This window comes from Gekko japonicus, unplaced genomic scaffold (assembly GCF_001447785.1).
Source record: "Gekko japonicus isolate JY-2015 unplaced genomic scaffold, Gekko_japonicus_V1.1 scaffold70, whole genome shotgun sequence".
Classification (NCBI taxonomy): Eukaryota; Metazoa; Chordata; class Lepidosauria; order Squamata; family Gekkonidae; genus Gekko; species Gekko japonicus.
The window spans coordinates 1,663,003-1,680,151 of record NW_015167529.1 but is presented as its reverse complement, the minus strand read 5'-3'; the positions used below and the strand labels follow the sequence as shown (position 1 = coordinate 1,680,151).

At 42.6% G+C, this 17,149-nt stretch overlaps 1 protein-coding gene across 1 annotated transcript; it reads right to left on the bottom strand.

Moving 5' to 3' along the window:
• Positions 1 to 666: 666 nt before the first annotated feature.
• Positions 667 to 14,811, bottom strand: TMED5 (transmembrane p24 trafficking protein 5). The gene is made up of 4 exons (XM_015413339.1): positions 14,501 to 14,811; positions 6,793 to 6,890; positions 3,204 to 3,381; positions 667 to 2,225 (listed from the first exon to the last, which is right to left on the bottom strand). Exons 1-4 carry the CDS (start codon positions 14,741 to 14,743, stop codon positions 2,007 to 2,009), a joined length of 738 nt encoding a protein of 245 aa, XP_015268825.1. The 5' UTR covers positions 14,744 to 14,811; the 3' UTR covers positions 667 to 2,006.
• Between the last annotated feature and the right edge of the window lie 2,338 nt (positions 14,812 to 17,149).

Sequence of the window (17,149 nt, the reverse complement as noted above, 5' to 3'; positions counted from 1 at the left end):
ACATGTGGATTATTTTGGTGAGATGGTTCACTTCAGTCAAAGCCAGAAAGATCAGGCTGTGACCTTAAGTATATATGGCAGAATACACATAACAAGTCTTTCCTTTTGTACATTCTTAGGATAATGCAAGCAATGCATCTGTGCTCATTTTTAATTGCTAGAACGACAATATGTGCTTTTTTAAAAATACAAGATCTTGTTTTAGGGTTATAACAATAAAGGAAAACACAAAGTACAAGAAAGCAGTATTTAAATATATATTTAAAACATATATATTTAAAACTAGTAAATATAATCAGGCTTCAAGTTAAGGTTTAAGAATTATTTGTGACTTTATGGGTCTTTCTCACAACACCGAATTACAAACAAGTTATCAAATCATATGCACACACAAAGAATGGCTGCTCTAAAATATTTATTTAACGAAGGAAACAGATTACCTGTCCTGACATTTTTTCTTCTCCCTATATGTAGTAACTGTGTGGGGCTATATGCTGAAGTTCTCACCATGTTCAGGGGAAAAACAGATGTCATGTAACTGTCATCCCATATTTTTCTTTCATACATAGAATAGCCAGTGGCCAGTCGTTTTTTCCCCATTCTCAACTATCTGTATTTGAGTTTGTAGCAATTTGTGAGGATTCATTTCACTGGTGGTCTCACTGGTGTGAAAAGCAATACATGCTTATCTTAGTCACAGCTAGTTTGGGCTTTAGGACTACAGTTCTCCAGGCATTCCTTGTGAATAGTTAAGGAAGAGATAGTGATGCTGGTTTAAACATACTACAGAGATGGCATTTGGTTACTGAAACAGAGTTTCCTGCTAATCAATACGGAAGACTACTGGAGAAGGAAGACTAAAGTTGTCCCCCCAACTGAGACTACTAACAATGACTAAAAGTAGATTGCTGAAGTCTGCCCAGGCACTTATTGAGTTAAATTACCAATGTGCAACACAGTAAAATTGTTTTTATTTCACAACTAAAAAGTATGGCCATATCAAATGTATACCTTCCTACACTAGTTTTAAAGTGCCAAACTGGATGGGACATTTGGCCACATTTCAGGGTTTGGGTTCCCAGACCAGCTTCTGATTGTGTCACTGCCAGATGTGACTAGAGGGAAGTGAAGTTTGCATTCACACCTGAAACAAATTCAGCTCAAGACCCACAGCACAGGGGCATTATTTGCCTCATTGTAGCTTCACATAGAGTATTCACTGCTTGTGTTCAAATATCTCACTGTGTTTCACCTTCAGACCAATTCTGAAGTCTTGTAAGAATCCATTGCAAGAAAAATACCAATTTGGCATATTAGCTCAACAATCCCAGTCAGGACTCTAGTGGTTGATTTTGCACTAATGACATCCTGCTTTAACCCTTATAAGGAGCCCAACCTTATAATATTACACTGTAATTGAACATGAAAGTGAAGTTAAAACAGCTACTTCATTCATATACAGTCAAAAAATTCCTAGGATCTGGAAATTTTTAGATACCCCTGTCTATTGAATTTCTTTTTAGTACAGTTGAGCCACAAGAGTGTCTACTGATGCCCACTGAAACTTGTTGCCAGAATAACAGCATAGTTCACCTACAGCAGATTTTCTTTTACCTGAGTTTCCCAAGTCAAGCAGACTCAAATACTGAATACACAGTTCATAATTTCATATATCCAGATTTGCCACATTTAAAAAACTTGTAGCTAGGCTGACAGATTAAGACATTATATATTTACAGGTATAGCAAATACTAAAAAATCTTTATTTTGTGCAATACAGATGGCATAGGAGATTCTTACAATTATTAAACTTATGAAACAAACCTGAAAACTGACCTATTGCAATTATGTTGATAGAGAAAAGAAAGGCATTTTGTCCACATTGAAGAGTCATTTGTGAAACCTAAGTATCACCTGTTCAAAACAAACTGGAAATAACACTCATTGGCTTTTCTGTAGCAGTGTATTGCATTTTCTCTGTTTATTGCTCTTATCACACAAGGCTGTTAAGTTCTAGTTTTCGTTTTATCTTCAAAGAGACTTTTCAGCATGTAAACCTGAACAGCAGACACTATAACCATTATTGCCAGGTTGACCATGGACCAGAAGTTTACCCTATCGAAGTTGCTTTCTTGTATGTTTCTATCACGAGCTTCAAATGCTTTCAGGAGGGTCTGGATATGAATGCTTTTGCTTAGCCTAGACTTCACACTGTTGACAGATTCCTAGTAAATAACAAAATATTTATTTTAGCACGACAAATCTTTTAAAAATGACAGTTTCACTACAAGAATTTGTGTATTTTCAGAAGTTGTCGGGTATAGCTCCATCCCATCCTCCTTTTCCACCAGCCTTTGTGCTTGGCTCCAAATGAGTCTATATCCAAATTAATTCTAAGAGGGCACTCTCCTTTCTGTACTGTGTCACATTTGAAACTGGAACTGCTCTTTTACCTTTTGTATGCCACTCTTATTCTAAACCCCATGTCATTTATAAACTCTTAGGACTGTCCAATACGTTCTCAACCACCTGTTTTTCTTACAGGACTCGGGAGATCTTCTGTGGTGAATGGGAGTGGTCATTCAGCATTCTTAGCCCTCGAGCCAAACCTTACCTCTGCATTCTTAACCATAAGAACCTAGTGCATTCTTTATTTTGTGTCCATGCTTTTCCAGTTCCGTCTTTCCAAGGCTCTGCTTTAATGTTCCACAAATCCTCCCCACATACTTGTGTGCACAAATACATTTGGAAGAGAGGCTAGAAAAATCTACTGAGCCCAGAAACCAGAAGTGATTGCCTAGGAATCTGAAGCAGTTATTCACATAAATAGCTATGGCTCCTTTTTATTTATCATCCCTGCTAGTGATGTATGGGAAATGAACAGTTTGCCATTCCTATTATGGCCACTTATGTCAGCAGCTGCCAGCAGCAGAAGGAAAGATTAACCCTGTATTTTTCTATTCCTAATGCAGTTTTGATTATTAGCTTCCTCCAGCTGCTGATAGAAATACATGGTATATATTTAATAAATATATACACCCCTCTTTTCCATCTCCGTGAGGCCACTTGGGATAGCTGGGCTGCCACTCTACACCCTGTTCTGCTTAGCAGACAATACTGACCAGATGGCAGCAGCAAAAAGGAGACCTGGTGACAGCAACCACACAGTCCACAAATATTGTAAAGGCTGACTGAATACATACCAAAATATCTTCTAGTTTCATATCCAGAAGATCTGTGCCAGTAACATACTTCTTCCAGTCTTCTTGATCTTCTTCTCCTGCATTATCTAAAATCAGTTCAAAGAAAATCACCTTCTCTGAAATGGTGCTGAATGTGTTGTCAAAGCAGAACATGTAGTCACCATCAACTGTCTCCACTCTGCAAGCACAAGACATTGGGGAGGGGGGGAAATCACAACCTACATGTTAAAGCAGTCTCATCATTATGATCAGTTTTGACAACATGCCTAGTTAATACAAGGGAGGACTATGTCAACAACTGTCAGAAGAGTCAATGTGGTGCAGGGGTCAGAGTGTCTGCCTAGGATCTGGGAGACCCACTCTGTCTTGAAAGCTCACTGTGTGACTTTGGCCAGTTGCACACACACACACAACCTTTATTGGCACTGAAAGCACAAAACATCATGGAAATACAACAAAATACTAAGATGCACCAGTCACTTACACTTGGCTATTTAAGCCTCGTCTTCTGATTGCATAATATAAGAATTTTGCAACAGCCTCCATTATCTGCCCCCCATGCCAAAAGACCCCAGCCTACTTTGGGAGCATCTGCTGGCTGCTGCACGTTCCGTACATTCTTGCCTTTCGATGTCGAGAAATCTTTGTTTAATGATAGCATAGGCTTGTTTATCTGAAAAGGGGGCTAAATAATCTGGGGATATTCCCATTGTAGAGAGTTTCTCTTCTACATATCTAAGCCATGGAGAGAGATGGGACTCAGCATATGAGTAATAATACTTTTAGCTTTAGCATGGAAATGAAGTTTAAGCCAAAACTGAGTTGTTATCAGCCATGCTCTGGTCTATAGAAGCCTTTGATTGGTTTCTAAGCATAAAGCTGCATAAGGAACACATGGGAGAAGTCCAAGAATTAGATGTGGCCCAAACAGTCTTGTGGTGCACATGTTAACTGAATCCCATCTATCGACTTGGTTGATTAATATAGAGAAAAAAAATTCTATAATCGGCTTTAGTTTTGATGACTTGGTACTTTTGTCTGAGCAGAAGGCTTTTGCCTTACTCAAACAAAGACTCCTCGATATAGAGGTGCAATATCTGAGAAGACTTGCACACAGACATTGCTCTCCCTTGAGTATGGGACTTTCTTTTAGCCACATTTCCTCAGGATACCTGGCTAGACTGATTCAGCCCCAACTTCATAGGGCTTTCATGCGAGCGTGGTTCGATGTCTTTCCCTCAGCTGTTCTATCGGGAAGGTTCAAGAAAATTCCCTATAAAGATAGATTGTGCCCCTGTGGGATGGGGGAAATCGAATCCATTGGACATGTGCTATTGTACTGTAAATTCCACTGTGACATCCGTGTTGTTTATATTGAACCTGTGTTGGACCCCCTTTTGGGCCAATCTGATGAGCATAAAATTAGTTCTTTATTGTCTTCGCATAATATAGAAATTCTGGAACCTGTACCAAATTTCTTTTATGAGGTATCTAGGAGGAGAGGCTCATCTTAAGGCAATTCGGAATGTGATACCCCTCCAGCCTATCTTGAGGATATATGCTGCATGTGTATTTGATATTTTATGCCAATAAAGGTATTGTATTTGTATTTGTAAGTCCAAGAATTTTCTGCACACTCTCTCAACCTAACCTATTTGAGGACTTCCGGTTTTTGGTGCCTCAACGATGGCCGCGTCTCTCGGCTCCTCCAAGAGACGTGTGCCATGAATCGGGGATTAGGAGGGAGCGTGATTGTGCGTGCTCCCCCATGGAGTCCATAAGCAATGAACTCCTAGCCAGGGGGCTTTGGAGAGCCCTACCTCCGGCCAACAGCCGGCATGGGGGCTGCTCTCTGCCCCGAAGGTCCTGCCCTGATTCCCAGTATTGAAGCGACCACCGGGACAAGCGTATGAAGGTTTGGCGATTTTCCTCTGCCTAGCGAGATCCCAGGGAGACCTGCTGGATCGTTTTTGAAGACAGATGAGTGAGTTTAAGTTAAAGCGAAACATCGGAGCCCTGTTGCGAAGCCCCCACAAACTAAAGTGGGAAGGGGGAGGGGACGCCCTACCCCCTCAAGTGAATGAACGAAGCGGGACGGTGGGGGACTGAGCTAACAGTGGCAATGGATTACAGTAGAAATTTCCTAATAAAAGCATTTACAGACCTTTGAGACTTTGGCAACTTCAATCGGTAAATGTAAACAACCCTCCAAGGGTCAGGTGACCTAACCATAGACTCTTCCTACAGCATAGAATCGGGTGCCATCTGCTGGCTAAAGTGGGATATTCAATGGGAACGGCTCTAAATGTGGCGAGACTTTTAAAGGGATAGTGTTTAGAAGACGAAGCAGCGAATCTTGGTTTATAGATGAAATTGAGACTGTGTATAGCTTGTATTGGATGGTGGCAAGCAGATTAAAAAGTGATTGGACTCTTGTACCATAATAAGCGAGTGAAAGCTCTGGAAAAGGAAAGCAGTACTAACTGGACAGAGCCTGTTTCATTAAAGCTGTTTATGAAAGAAGAATCAACAGAGAAGGAAGAGGACAAATTGAGATGACTGTATGGACTGAGTAAATCTAGGCTCCACAACGTCATGTTTGTGGGGAGGGAGGGGAAGCGCAATGGGAGATGTCAATGTCTTTTAAGGTCTCTATACTTCTTAATTAGCTTCTCTGTCTAGACAGAGAAGCTGGATTTTAACTTGAAGCGATGAACAAGGAAACTCCTCATGTCAGAAGTTAATGGATAAGAGTTACAACTTTGTATCTATAAGCATATGTAACCTTCTACACTTGGACTTTTAGTGCCTTTTTCTCTGTCTCCCTTAGTCTGTAGTCTTTCCCCTCCCCTTCTTTCGTTATAGTTATGTAGTTATTTTAGAAATGCAAATTTAAAAAAATCCCCTTTGGGGGGCAAACAAAAAACCCCATAACCTATTTGAGCAGGGGGTTGGACTAGATTACAAAGATATCTTGCTCGAGATTCTAAAACACTTTCTATATTAACTAGTACAGCCATATAAATTCTATGTGAGAATAGCCATAAGCTTTTCTGCAAGAATCTACTACGAAACAGTAATGTTCCCTGTTCAGAAAAAGCCTATTAAACTGAAGAAGGAACATTGTGAGCTCTTCGAAGGAAGGACAAGGCATCAAAAGAACATAAGAGCCATGCTGCATCAGACCAGTTGCCCATCTAATGCAGCATCCTGTTTCATGCAGTAGCCAACCAACTGCCCTGGAAAGCCAAAGATCAGGGCATAGCACCAATGCTGTTTTCTAGCACCGGTATTTACAGCTTTGTTGCCTCTGAATATGGAGTCTGTTGTTCATCACCATGGCTAACAGCCATTAAATGTGAACAGGGATCCAAAGAACCTCATGTACAAGCAGAAACAGCTTTCCCATGAAATGCTTGTATTATTTTATACAGCAGCACACAGAAGAATTGTAATGTTCAAAATTCTTATAACACAGTCAGACTGTAGAATTCAAGCATTCAGTGGGCACTTGGCATCCCCCCCATCCCCAATTCATACTAAATATGATTTAACAAAGAGGTCTGAATATACTCATTTTAAAACTTACGTGTGGACTCCATCTGATTTCCTCTGTTCAAAAACAAGAGTTTCGCCTTTTGGTGATATCAGGTAAAAATCAACATCTAATCCTGCGCCATCTAAAACCTAAGAGAACAATATGAACAGATGGAAATTGCATCTACTAAATTTTAAAATTATGCAGATACCTCTAGGATGAAATCAAACCTAATACATTTACAAGTGCTACTAACCACATGCAGAACTCAACAATGAATTACTATGGACAATGGGTTGTAGTTAAGGAATCACAAGTGGGATTCTGCCCACAGAAAGTATATTTCCCACCACTCCTTTTTCTTCTGAAGCCACTTCCTCCAGTGACAGCCAGGAAGTTGCTTCTGAGGGTCATACTCTTAGGAATAACATGGGTTACAATGGAAGGGAAGTGGGCAAGCTGTAGCTTGAGTATGAAATTTATAGCAGTCACAGACAGACCCCTTTAAAAGTGAAAGCAGCTTCTATTTGTACAAAGCAGAGATGCAAAAGCGGGGGGGGGGATCAGACTTTTCCTCCATTTTACTTTGGAGAACCTGAAAAAAGACCTATGAAATATTTTCTCTTTTGGATTGGGTGAAGTACTTTTTATAACAAAGCTTAATACACTCAGGTAGCATGAAAACGTTTATGTAAGAAAATTTACAGAATTGGATAATGACAAGTGAAGGACCCATAACGACAAGCAGGGGGAATCCAATTCCCCTTCACCCACTATTTCCTTCTCTGAAAGTCCCCATGATCTTGTCTATAGTCTCTCCTCTCTTTCTGCTTTCTTCTCTCCTTCCCACCCACCACCCAACCAACTTTTGTCTGTCCCCCTATCTTCAGCTTTCCCTCCTTCTCTCCCCTGGAAGACTCTGGCCAAGTGGTGCAGAGCTGGCTGAGTCAGACTCAGTCATATGGTGGGGAACCTTCAAGGATTTGCAGGGGTACTTCACTTTCCCCTGAATCCTCTCCCCACACTATTTCTTCTTTCCCTCCTCCTGGCATCTCCCATAGTCTCATCTTTCCCTGCTTCTCCCCTTCAGACCCACCCAATCTAGCTTTTAATTATTTATTTATTTAAAACACTGGCCTTTCTTCCTTGCAGAACTCGAGGCAGCTTACTATAAATAAAATATTATTAAAAAACCAATTAAAACAACTATTATAAAACCCACAGAAGTCATACTTTAAAAACTCCAATTAGGATTGCTAATAATAAAAATTAAATCAATTAAAATATCGTCCTAAATAAAAACTATCTTCAACTTCCTCCTGAAGATCAACAATGATGAGGCCAGCCGTACCTCAACAGGGAGCTTGTTCCACAATTGTGGGGCTACCGCAGAAAAGGCCTTTTCTCATGTACCCATCAAATGAGTGTCTTTAATTGGTGGGCCAGTCAGGAGGGCATCTCCCTGCAATATTAAGTCTTGGGCATGACCATATGAAGAAAGATGGTCCTTCAGATACCCCCATCGCAAGCCATGTAGGGCTTTAAAGGAAAAACGTGAATTGGGCTTGGGAGTGGATTGGTGGTAGCCAGTTTACTTGCTGAAGTATTGAGGACATATGCTCCTGGCTGGCCCCAACCAGCAGTCTAGCTGCAGCTTCTGAATACACTTAGAGGGTAGCCCCCAGTAGACAGCACTGCAGTAGTCCAGAAGTAACTAAGACATAAATCACTGTGGCTAGATCTGACTAACCCAGGAATAAATGCAGTTGACGCACCAGCCAGAGCTGGGCAAACATATTCTGAGCCACAGCAGCCATCTGGTTTTCTAACGCGACCACTTGTGTTAGGCAGTACTCCCAAGATGCATACCTGGCTTTTCAAGGGGAGCATAACCCCACTCAAGACAGGGGAGATCTGAAGTCCCTAGTCTGCCTTTCTACCAACCCAGAGAACGTCTATCTTGCCAGGATATCGTTTCAGCTTGTTCACCCTCATCCAGCCCATTACTGACTCTAAGCACCTGTTCAGAACATCAACAGCATCCTCAGAATTAGGTGGAAAAGAAAGGCAGAGCTGGGTATCATCCACATATTAGTGACATCACAGCTCATACCTCCAGATGAACTTTTCCAATGGCTTTGTATAAATACTAAATAGCATGGGGGATAAAATGAAACCCTGTGGCACCCCACAGGTTAACAGCCTTGGGGCAATATCTTCTGAGACTGACTTCCAGATAGGACTCAAACCACCATAATACAATGTAGGGATGGGCATGAGCCAAAATTGGGCACAAACATGGGCGAGTTTGGAGCTCAGGAACTGATGTTCAGGGAAGGTACCTTCCCCGAACATATACTGGACTTTTGGTAGACCTGCTCAGCCATTCAGTTTAAATGGCTGTGATCCATTTAACCCTTTAATTTTGCTACCCCCTTTGAAGCATTGGGGAGCTGCCAGCCATTTAAACGTAACAGTTGAGCGGTACAGGGTCTGATGCTCAGCTGTTCATGCGCAATCCCTGCCCCCTTTCTCCCGGCTGCGGTAAGTTGTGGTCAGGAGAAAGGGGGAAAGGAAGTCCTTTCCCAAGCAATTCCCCCCTCCCTTCTCCAGGCCTCAGTGAGCCATGACTGGGAGAAAGGTGGAAGGGAAGTCCCTTACAGTGCGGTCCTTGCCCCCTTTCCTCGGCTGTGGAACAGCCATGAGAAAGGGAGAACTGAACTTGCTAGACTGCTTCAGGTGGGGCCTGTTTGGGTCAGTTCAGTTTGAGTGCCAGGATATCGTTTCAGCTTGTTCACCCTCATCCAGCCCATTACTGACTCTAAGCACCTGTTCAGAACATCAACAGCATCCTCAGAATTAGGTGGAAAAGAAAGGCAGAGCTGGGTATCATCCACATATTAGTGACATCACAGCTCATACCTCCAGATGAACTTTTCCAATGGCTTCGTATAAATATTAAATAGCATGGGGGATAAAATGGAACCCTGTGGCACCCCACAGGTTAACAGCCTTGGGGCAGAGGAGGAATCCCTCAACAATATCTTCTGAGACTGACTTCCAGATAGGACTCAAACCACCATAATACAATGTAGGGATGGGCATGAGCCAAAATTGGGCACAAACATGGGCGAGTTTGGAGCTCAGGAACTGATGTTCAGGGAAGGTACCTTCCCCGAACATATACTGGACTTTTGGTAGACCTGCTCAGCCATTCAGTTAAATGGCTGTGATCCATTTAACCCCTTACTTTTGCTACCCCCTTTGAAGCATTGGGGAGCTGCCAGCCATTTAAACGTAACAGTTGAGAGGTACAGGGTCTGATGCTCAGCTGTTCACGAGCAATCCCTGCCCCCTTTCTCCCGGCTGTGGTAAATTGTGGTCAGGAGAAAAAGAGAAAGGAAGTCCTTTCCCAGGTAATCCCCCCCCCCATCCAGGCCCCAGTGAGCCATGACTGGGAGAAAGGTGGAAGGGAAGTCCCTTACAGTGCGGTCCTTGCCCCCTTTCCTCGGCTGTGGAATAGCCATGAGAAAGGGAGAACTGAACTTGCCAGACTGCTTCAGGTGGGGCCTGTTTGGGTCAGTTCAGTTTGAGGTTTAGTTTGTGGGCCACACTGAACTCCAAACCACCTTTTTTAGAGCCAGTTTGGGTGTAGTGGTTAAGTGTGCGGACTCTAATCTGGGAGAACTGGGTTTGATTCCCCACTCCTCCACTTGCAGCTGCTGATGTGACCTTGAGTCAGTCACAAGCTCTGGCACAGCTGTTCCTGAAAGAGCAGTTTGTGTCAGAGTTCTCTCAGCCCCACCTACCTCACAGGGTGTCTGTTGTGGGGAGGGGGAGGGAAAGGAGTTTGTAAACTGCTCTGAAACCCTAACTGAAGGGCGGGGTATAAATCAATCTCTTCTTCTTCTTTTAGGTTCATGCCCATCTCTTAATACAGTGCCTGTTAGTCCCAGTGATTTTATCTGCCCCCCATCTTCAGCTATATTTAGTATTTATTTACTTCATTTATACCCTGCTTTTCTCCACAACAGGGACTCAAAGCAGCTTACATCATTCTCAGTTTTATCTTCACAACTACCCTAGTGAAGTAGGTTCAGCTCACTGTGTGTGACTGGCCAAAGTGATGCAGTGTGCTTCCACAGCAGCTTGGGGATTTAAACCTGGATCTCCCAGATCCCAGTCTGAAACTAACCACTGCACCTCACTCCCTTTCATGGAGTGGCTCCTGTTGAACAATAGCAAGCAGCTGGTGAGTCACACAAGACAAGATTGTAACAATTAACCTGGTGGTTGCTGGAAAGGGCCCTTTCCCCCTGCCTTTTTTTTTTTTACAGAAACCAAGACTTGGGAATACTGTTAGGGGTTGCCTAGCAACAGCAACTGAGGACATCAGTTTCTTAAAGCTACAGGCACTCATTTTATTATTTGAGGGGTTAGCCCCTCCCCTAATGCATTTGTTTAAAAAAAATTCAGTTTTTTATGCAAACATGGGGCTTTCCTTGGGTTTGTAGAAAGAGCTGTCTTGTCTGTTCATAGTTCCATCCATGGATTTAATATCCACAGATTTGGCCACATTGAGAATTCAGTATAGTGATAACTGCTTGTCTTCACTGTAGATATATACAACACATTTTCAAGGGTATTTTCAATGCTTCAGTATGAATATATTTGGCAATATTTATTCTCATTATAGCATAATACAGTATTGAGGAGTTCAGTGTTATTAAAGTTTTAAAGTTTAACTTCGTATCCAAATATTCTGGCAGTCCTATTATGACTATTTTTGTCTAAATAGTTTCTTTTGTTAACCACAACATCGGTTTTCTCAGATGGCAGAAATTAATCTATGTATGCTATGACAGCATATGCTACAATGGAATTAGGCTTTCAGTAACAAAAAGTGGCGAGACCAAAACCAAATTATAATCACCATAATGTCACAATCCTATGCATTCTGCTTGAAAGTAAGCAGCACTGAACTTATTTGTGATTTACTTTGAGTAAAGTTGCATAGGATGAGATTACAAACTAATTCATTTATTGTTTGAGTCCTTAGATTCTGTTCTGTAAAGTAATACCAAACAGAAAAGCACAGTATCTGCTAGTCTAGTCTGTGTCAGTTCCATATAAATGGAAGAGACACGCTGCTTACCAACTTCTACCTTATTGTTACTCAGACCTAGATATGACACAGTTTGACTTTCGTGACATACTTGCTTACGTGGCTTTAAGTCATCAAAACCCATTCCAGAACATCTGTGCTGGCTAGATTGTTGAATCTAGTTACCAAAAGCAGGTTGACATATGACACAGTTTGACTTTCGTGACATTTGGCTGAACCTATTAATTCTGTAGAATAAACAGGACAGCAACTCTCCTCCAGCTGGGGGAAGTTTACTTACAAGACTTTCTGTCTGGTCCTTTAGAAAAGCACTGTAAAAGTTGTGATTCCACAAGTTAATGAGGTTAGGGTATGTCCTCACAACATCTGTCTGACTTGTCATTTTGTTGTGTATATGCTAAGTTTAAAGCAAGGGAGGAGGGAAGCTGGCAAAATCCAGTGCTTAATTTCTACAAGGAAAAGTTCTGTTACACAAATCTGCCTAAAAGCCACCCCATCTATACTGGTAGTAAGCTGCAATTATGTTGCTTTACTAACACCAACACTAGAAGATCGTAGGCTGTACTCCAAGCAAATGGTCCTCGTAAAAGGATTGTAAAGAGGCTTAAATGGTCATATAAATAACTGTTTAAATAGTGTTTTAAAAGTTGGAAGAGACTTGAAAAAGTTGGTTAATAAGCGTAGTGATATAATGGGGGGGGGCTTGCAGGGTTCAGTTGCTCCTTTGCTAGAGACCGCTGCCGGTTCCCTTGGGAGGGGGGAGGTTGGTGTTCGGCAGAGACGGTCTAGAGCAGTGGTTCTCAACCTGTGGGTCGCAACCCCTTTGGGGGTCGAACGACCCTTTCACAGGGGTCGCCTAAGACCATCGGAAAACACAAATTTTCGATGGTCTTATGGTAGCAACAATAATAATTTTATGGTTGGGGGTCACCACAACATGAGGAACTGTATTAAAGGGTCGTGGCATTAGGAAGGTTGAGAACCACTGGTCTAGAGAGTTGGTATTTCTTATTACCTTTTTTGTTATTTGATATAAGTAGTATTTGGTATAGTACTTTACAGATCTTCTAGTGTATAGTTTTTAATTATATAAGATAAGTCACAAGTGAATAGCAGACGTGCCTGGGAGTTTACATCAGTAAGTAGATCTCGCGATCTGAGTTTGTGGGTTTTAGGCTTCTGTTGTTTAGTAACTTGCTTCTGATATAGAGATATAGGTTAAAGGGATCTTGGTGCTTTGGACAATTAGCTTAAGAACTGGCTAGGAAGAAAATTTCATATCTCATACTTAAAACCAAATCAGTCACATTTTAGGACTATTTAAAATTAGGAGGCTATCGTTTACTGTTTTTATATAGGTATAGTAGTTTCTAATCAACTGATATAAGAAATATGTTATTGATTGGACTGTTATAAAATAGAGTTTAATAATAAATTGGTGGATCTGTGTGACTGTTTGTCCTGTAAACCTTCATAATAATACTGTTTTAAGAAACTCTTGCTAGTGGAAACCAATCTATAGATTTCATATATTACCCAGACTTTTAAACTGTTCTTGTGCACATTAATTAATTTTTGCACTGTAGATAAATAGGTACCACTTCGGTGGGAAGGTAACAGCGTTCCGTGCGCCTTGGTGTTTAGACATGTCGGCCACATGACCATGAAAACGTCTTCGGACAGCGCTGGCTCTTCGGCTTTGAAATGGAGATGAGCACCGCAACCCTAGAGTCGGACTTGACTGGCTTTTGAGCAAGGGAACCTTTACCTTTAATTAATTGGTAAATAAATTGATTTTAATTGTACTGTAATTAATTGGTAAATTAATTGATTTTTTAAAAACTCACTGGAGTTTTGCGACAATCACTCAATTTCGAGCAAGGGAACATTTACCTTTAATTAATTGGTGAATTAATTGATTTTAATTGCACTGTAATTAATTGGTAAATTAATTTATTTTTAAAAAACTCACTGGAGTTTTGCGGCAATCACTCAATGGGCCCAACCTAGCTTCACAAGGGAAGAATGATGTAAGCCATCCTGAGCTTCTTGGAGGGAGGGTAGAGTAAAAGTGTGACAAACAGCAGCTTTCCTTGCTGACATGATAGTTTTTCATATGAAGAGGGTTTCTTTTTCCTATGAGAAAGTATTTCACAATGGTATAACAAGGAGTGTTGGGCCAGGATTTGGGAAACCCATGTTCAAATCCGCACTCTGCCTTGAAATCCACTGGGTGACTCTCAGTCAGTCCCGAGTCAGCCTAGCCTGCCTCACAGGGTTGCTGTGAGTGTAAAATGGAGGAGGGAAAACCAATTTGCACTGTCCCAAATCTCGGAGAAAAACCAATTTGCACTGTCCCAAATCTCGGAGAAAACCCAATTTAAAAGTGTGCTAGTTTTCCCATACAGAGGGTCTCCCCGCCACCCACCCCGGTGTTAAGGTATTTCAAAATGCAAGACGCATCCCGCACAAGCCTTCAGAAGTACAATCCAGGAAAAGTGTTATATTTGCGTCTGCTGAGTGGCCCCCGAGGCAACTTGGCACTGACCCACGCGCGAGTTCTTTAACTCCAAACTACCAAGCTGAGGGAAAAACCGGGGGAGGGGGGGGCAGTATATCTTCCTTCTCCCTTACCTGGTATTCGATCTCCAGGGAGGCCTCGTTATGCATGGGCTGGAAAAAGCACTCCTTCCGGCCGGCGGGCAGAGTGAAAGTAAAGTCGCTGTCCAGAGAGGAAATAAAGCCCGGGGCTCCAGGCAGCAGCACAAATAACACCGAGAAGGAGAGCAGCAGACGCCGCCAGAGCTCTATCCCCATCCCCTCGGCGCACCCAAGGCCCAGGGAGCGGGGAATTCCGGAGGAGGCAAGTCCCACCATAGACCCGCACCGCCTCTCCCACGCCACCTTCACCCCAGCCGCCGCCACCTGTGGCTGTGGGCGAAGAACGGGTTACTACCCACAATACACAGCGCCCGAGGGGGAGTACTATTCCCACTTCTGTCAATGGAAGGGTGGGAGGAGCGTGATAAAGACTAGTCAGTCTCTTTCTGTAGTCATCGGAAGCGTCTCAAGCTTTTAGGTTTTCAAGGCATTGTGGGAAATATAGTTTGCATTTGTGGAAATATGTGCTGGCCTATGACCGTAACAAATATTTTATTTATTCGTTAAAATAGCACTGAAGAAAGGGTAGGGAGGTTTGCCAAAGAGAAAACTACAACTCCCGAGAGCATAATGGAGAGCAACTGAGCGCATCTTTTATACGTCTCGCCTCGCGTACTTCACCCTCATAGCCCGCGCGATTCGAATGTACGACTGACGGGTCGCTCTAAGGGTCAAGTTTGTAAAGCGAAGTCACTGTGGTTATTCGAGAGAAGCTTTTTCAGCCTGTAGTTGCTGCTGCTGCTTCTCTGAGTAAGGAGAGGTGAGTTGAGTTCCTACGTCGCTGGTGCTAATATAATAATTAAGGGGGTGTGGGCGCGTGTAACATGTCAATACCAGGGCAGACTGGGGGTTTAATGGTGCCCCCCCTCGGCGCCCCCCCCCGGGGTTCCGGGGGGGGGGGGAATGCAGTGTTGCTAAGCAACGTGAAGCTCTCCAGCCTGGAACCCGCGCGACTGAGGCGGTTCCTTGGACCTGTGAGAGGGGTGGCTAGAGCTGCGATGGAAGGGTGAGCCCTGAGGTAGGTGAGGGAGAAACAGCAAGGCGGGAGTTTGCGCTCCAAGTGGAAGGAGGCTGACGAGACAGTGTAAAAAACAGCGCTAGAACTACGAAAGGTTCAAGCAGGAATTGTACTGGGAGGCTCACGAGATCGTCTGCTCTGACGTGGGTGGCCCGGGCTAGTTCAAACAATGGCAAACCAGCTTTGTCAGTCTCTTGCCTTGAAAACCCAAAGGGGTCTCTGTAAGTCAGCTGGGATTTAACGGCACTTTACACACAAATAAGTCACCTATTTTGGAGGGCTCTCGTGTCCAACCTGTTGCCCTAATATTGTGCTTCATTTTCCAAGTTGTGTGAGCCTTTTACAATTCTCCAAGTGTGTACCACCATATGTAACTTTAAATAATAAAGCATCCATTTTATCCCACAGCACTCAGCCATAAATAAGCATGCCAAGGCTCTAGCCATGCCTCCTTCCAATGAGCTTCTACAATAGGTATGATTGTATCATTCAGTCTCTCCTAATGCAGAGATAGCTGCCCTCATAGGAGGCTGTCTGTTGTGTCTCTGCATAAATTAATGGTCTGAATATGCCGTCTAATCATGAGACTCAGAACAGTGACTCATGCAGAAACATAGGCAACGGCCATTGTTAAAGATAAACCAGTTGGGGTGAAGTGTGCCTTCAGTTTTAATTCAGAAATTCAAATAAATTCTAGTCTGAGAAACTTTGGGGTAAATCAGAGACAGAAGCAAAAATCAAGGCCTTGGTAAGAACTTGATGCCTCTTTTTCATTTCAGGCAAAGCAATCGCTTAAAGAATAATATGTACTTATAATGCCATCACTTGATGATGCATTGCTGCCTAACAACATTGAAAGGGGGAGGTCAAGGAACATGAGCCTAAGATGGGTAGCCCATGGTAGCCTTACTGAAAAATACAGCAATCCTTACGTCGGTCAAAATCATCATCCAAGGGAGTTGACAGAAACAGCCTGTTTTTTTAAATGTAGATTGTAATGTAAATCCAACCCTTTTATCATTCTAGTTGCCCTTTTCTGCACTTTTCCCAATGCTATAATAGCCTTTTTGAGGTGTGGTGACCAGAACTGTACACAGTACTCCAAATGAGGTTGCACCATTGGTTTATACAGGGGCATTATGATACTGGCTGATTTGTTTTCAATTCCCTTCCTAATAATCCCCAGCATAGCGTTGGCCTTTTTTATTGCAGTCGCACACTGTTTCGACATTTTCATTGAGTTATCTACTATGATTCCAAGATTTCTCTCTTGGTCAGTCTCTGCCACTTCATACCCCATCAATGTGTATTTATAGTTAGGATTTTTGGCTCCAATGTGCATCACTTTGCACTTGGTCACATTGAACCATTTGCCATGTTGACGCCCACTCGCCCATCCTCGATAGATCCTTTTGGAGTGCCTCACAATCCTCCCTGGTTCTCACCACCCTGAACAACTTTGTGTCATCTGCAAATTTAGCCTCTTGTTCAGTAATCCCTGTTCAGTATTCCATCTGGGTACCCAAGGCAATGGCCAAGTGTACTGTTTCCAGGATTGGTTGCAGTTGGTAAATCAGCCTAAAATGGGAAAAGGTAGCGCTGGC

Excerpts from the sequence above, each read along its gene's own strand:
- TMED5 (XM_015413339.1), bottom strand. The coding sequence starts at position 14,743 with ATGGTGGGACTTGCCTCCTCCGGAATTCCCCGCTCCCTGGGCCTTGGG. Across the intron at positions 6,891-14,500 it reads CCCTGGAGATCGAATACCAG|GTTTTAGATGGCGCAGGATT; the intron begins GTAAGGGAGAAG and ends TTGTTCTCTTAG. Across the intron at positions 2,226-3,203 it reads TGAAACTAGAAGATATTTTG|GAATCTGTCAACAGTGTGAA; the intron begins GTATGTATTCAG and ends GTTATTTACTAG.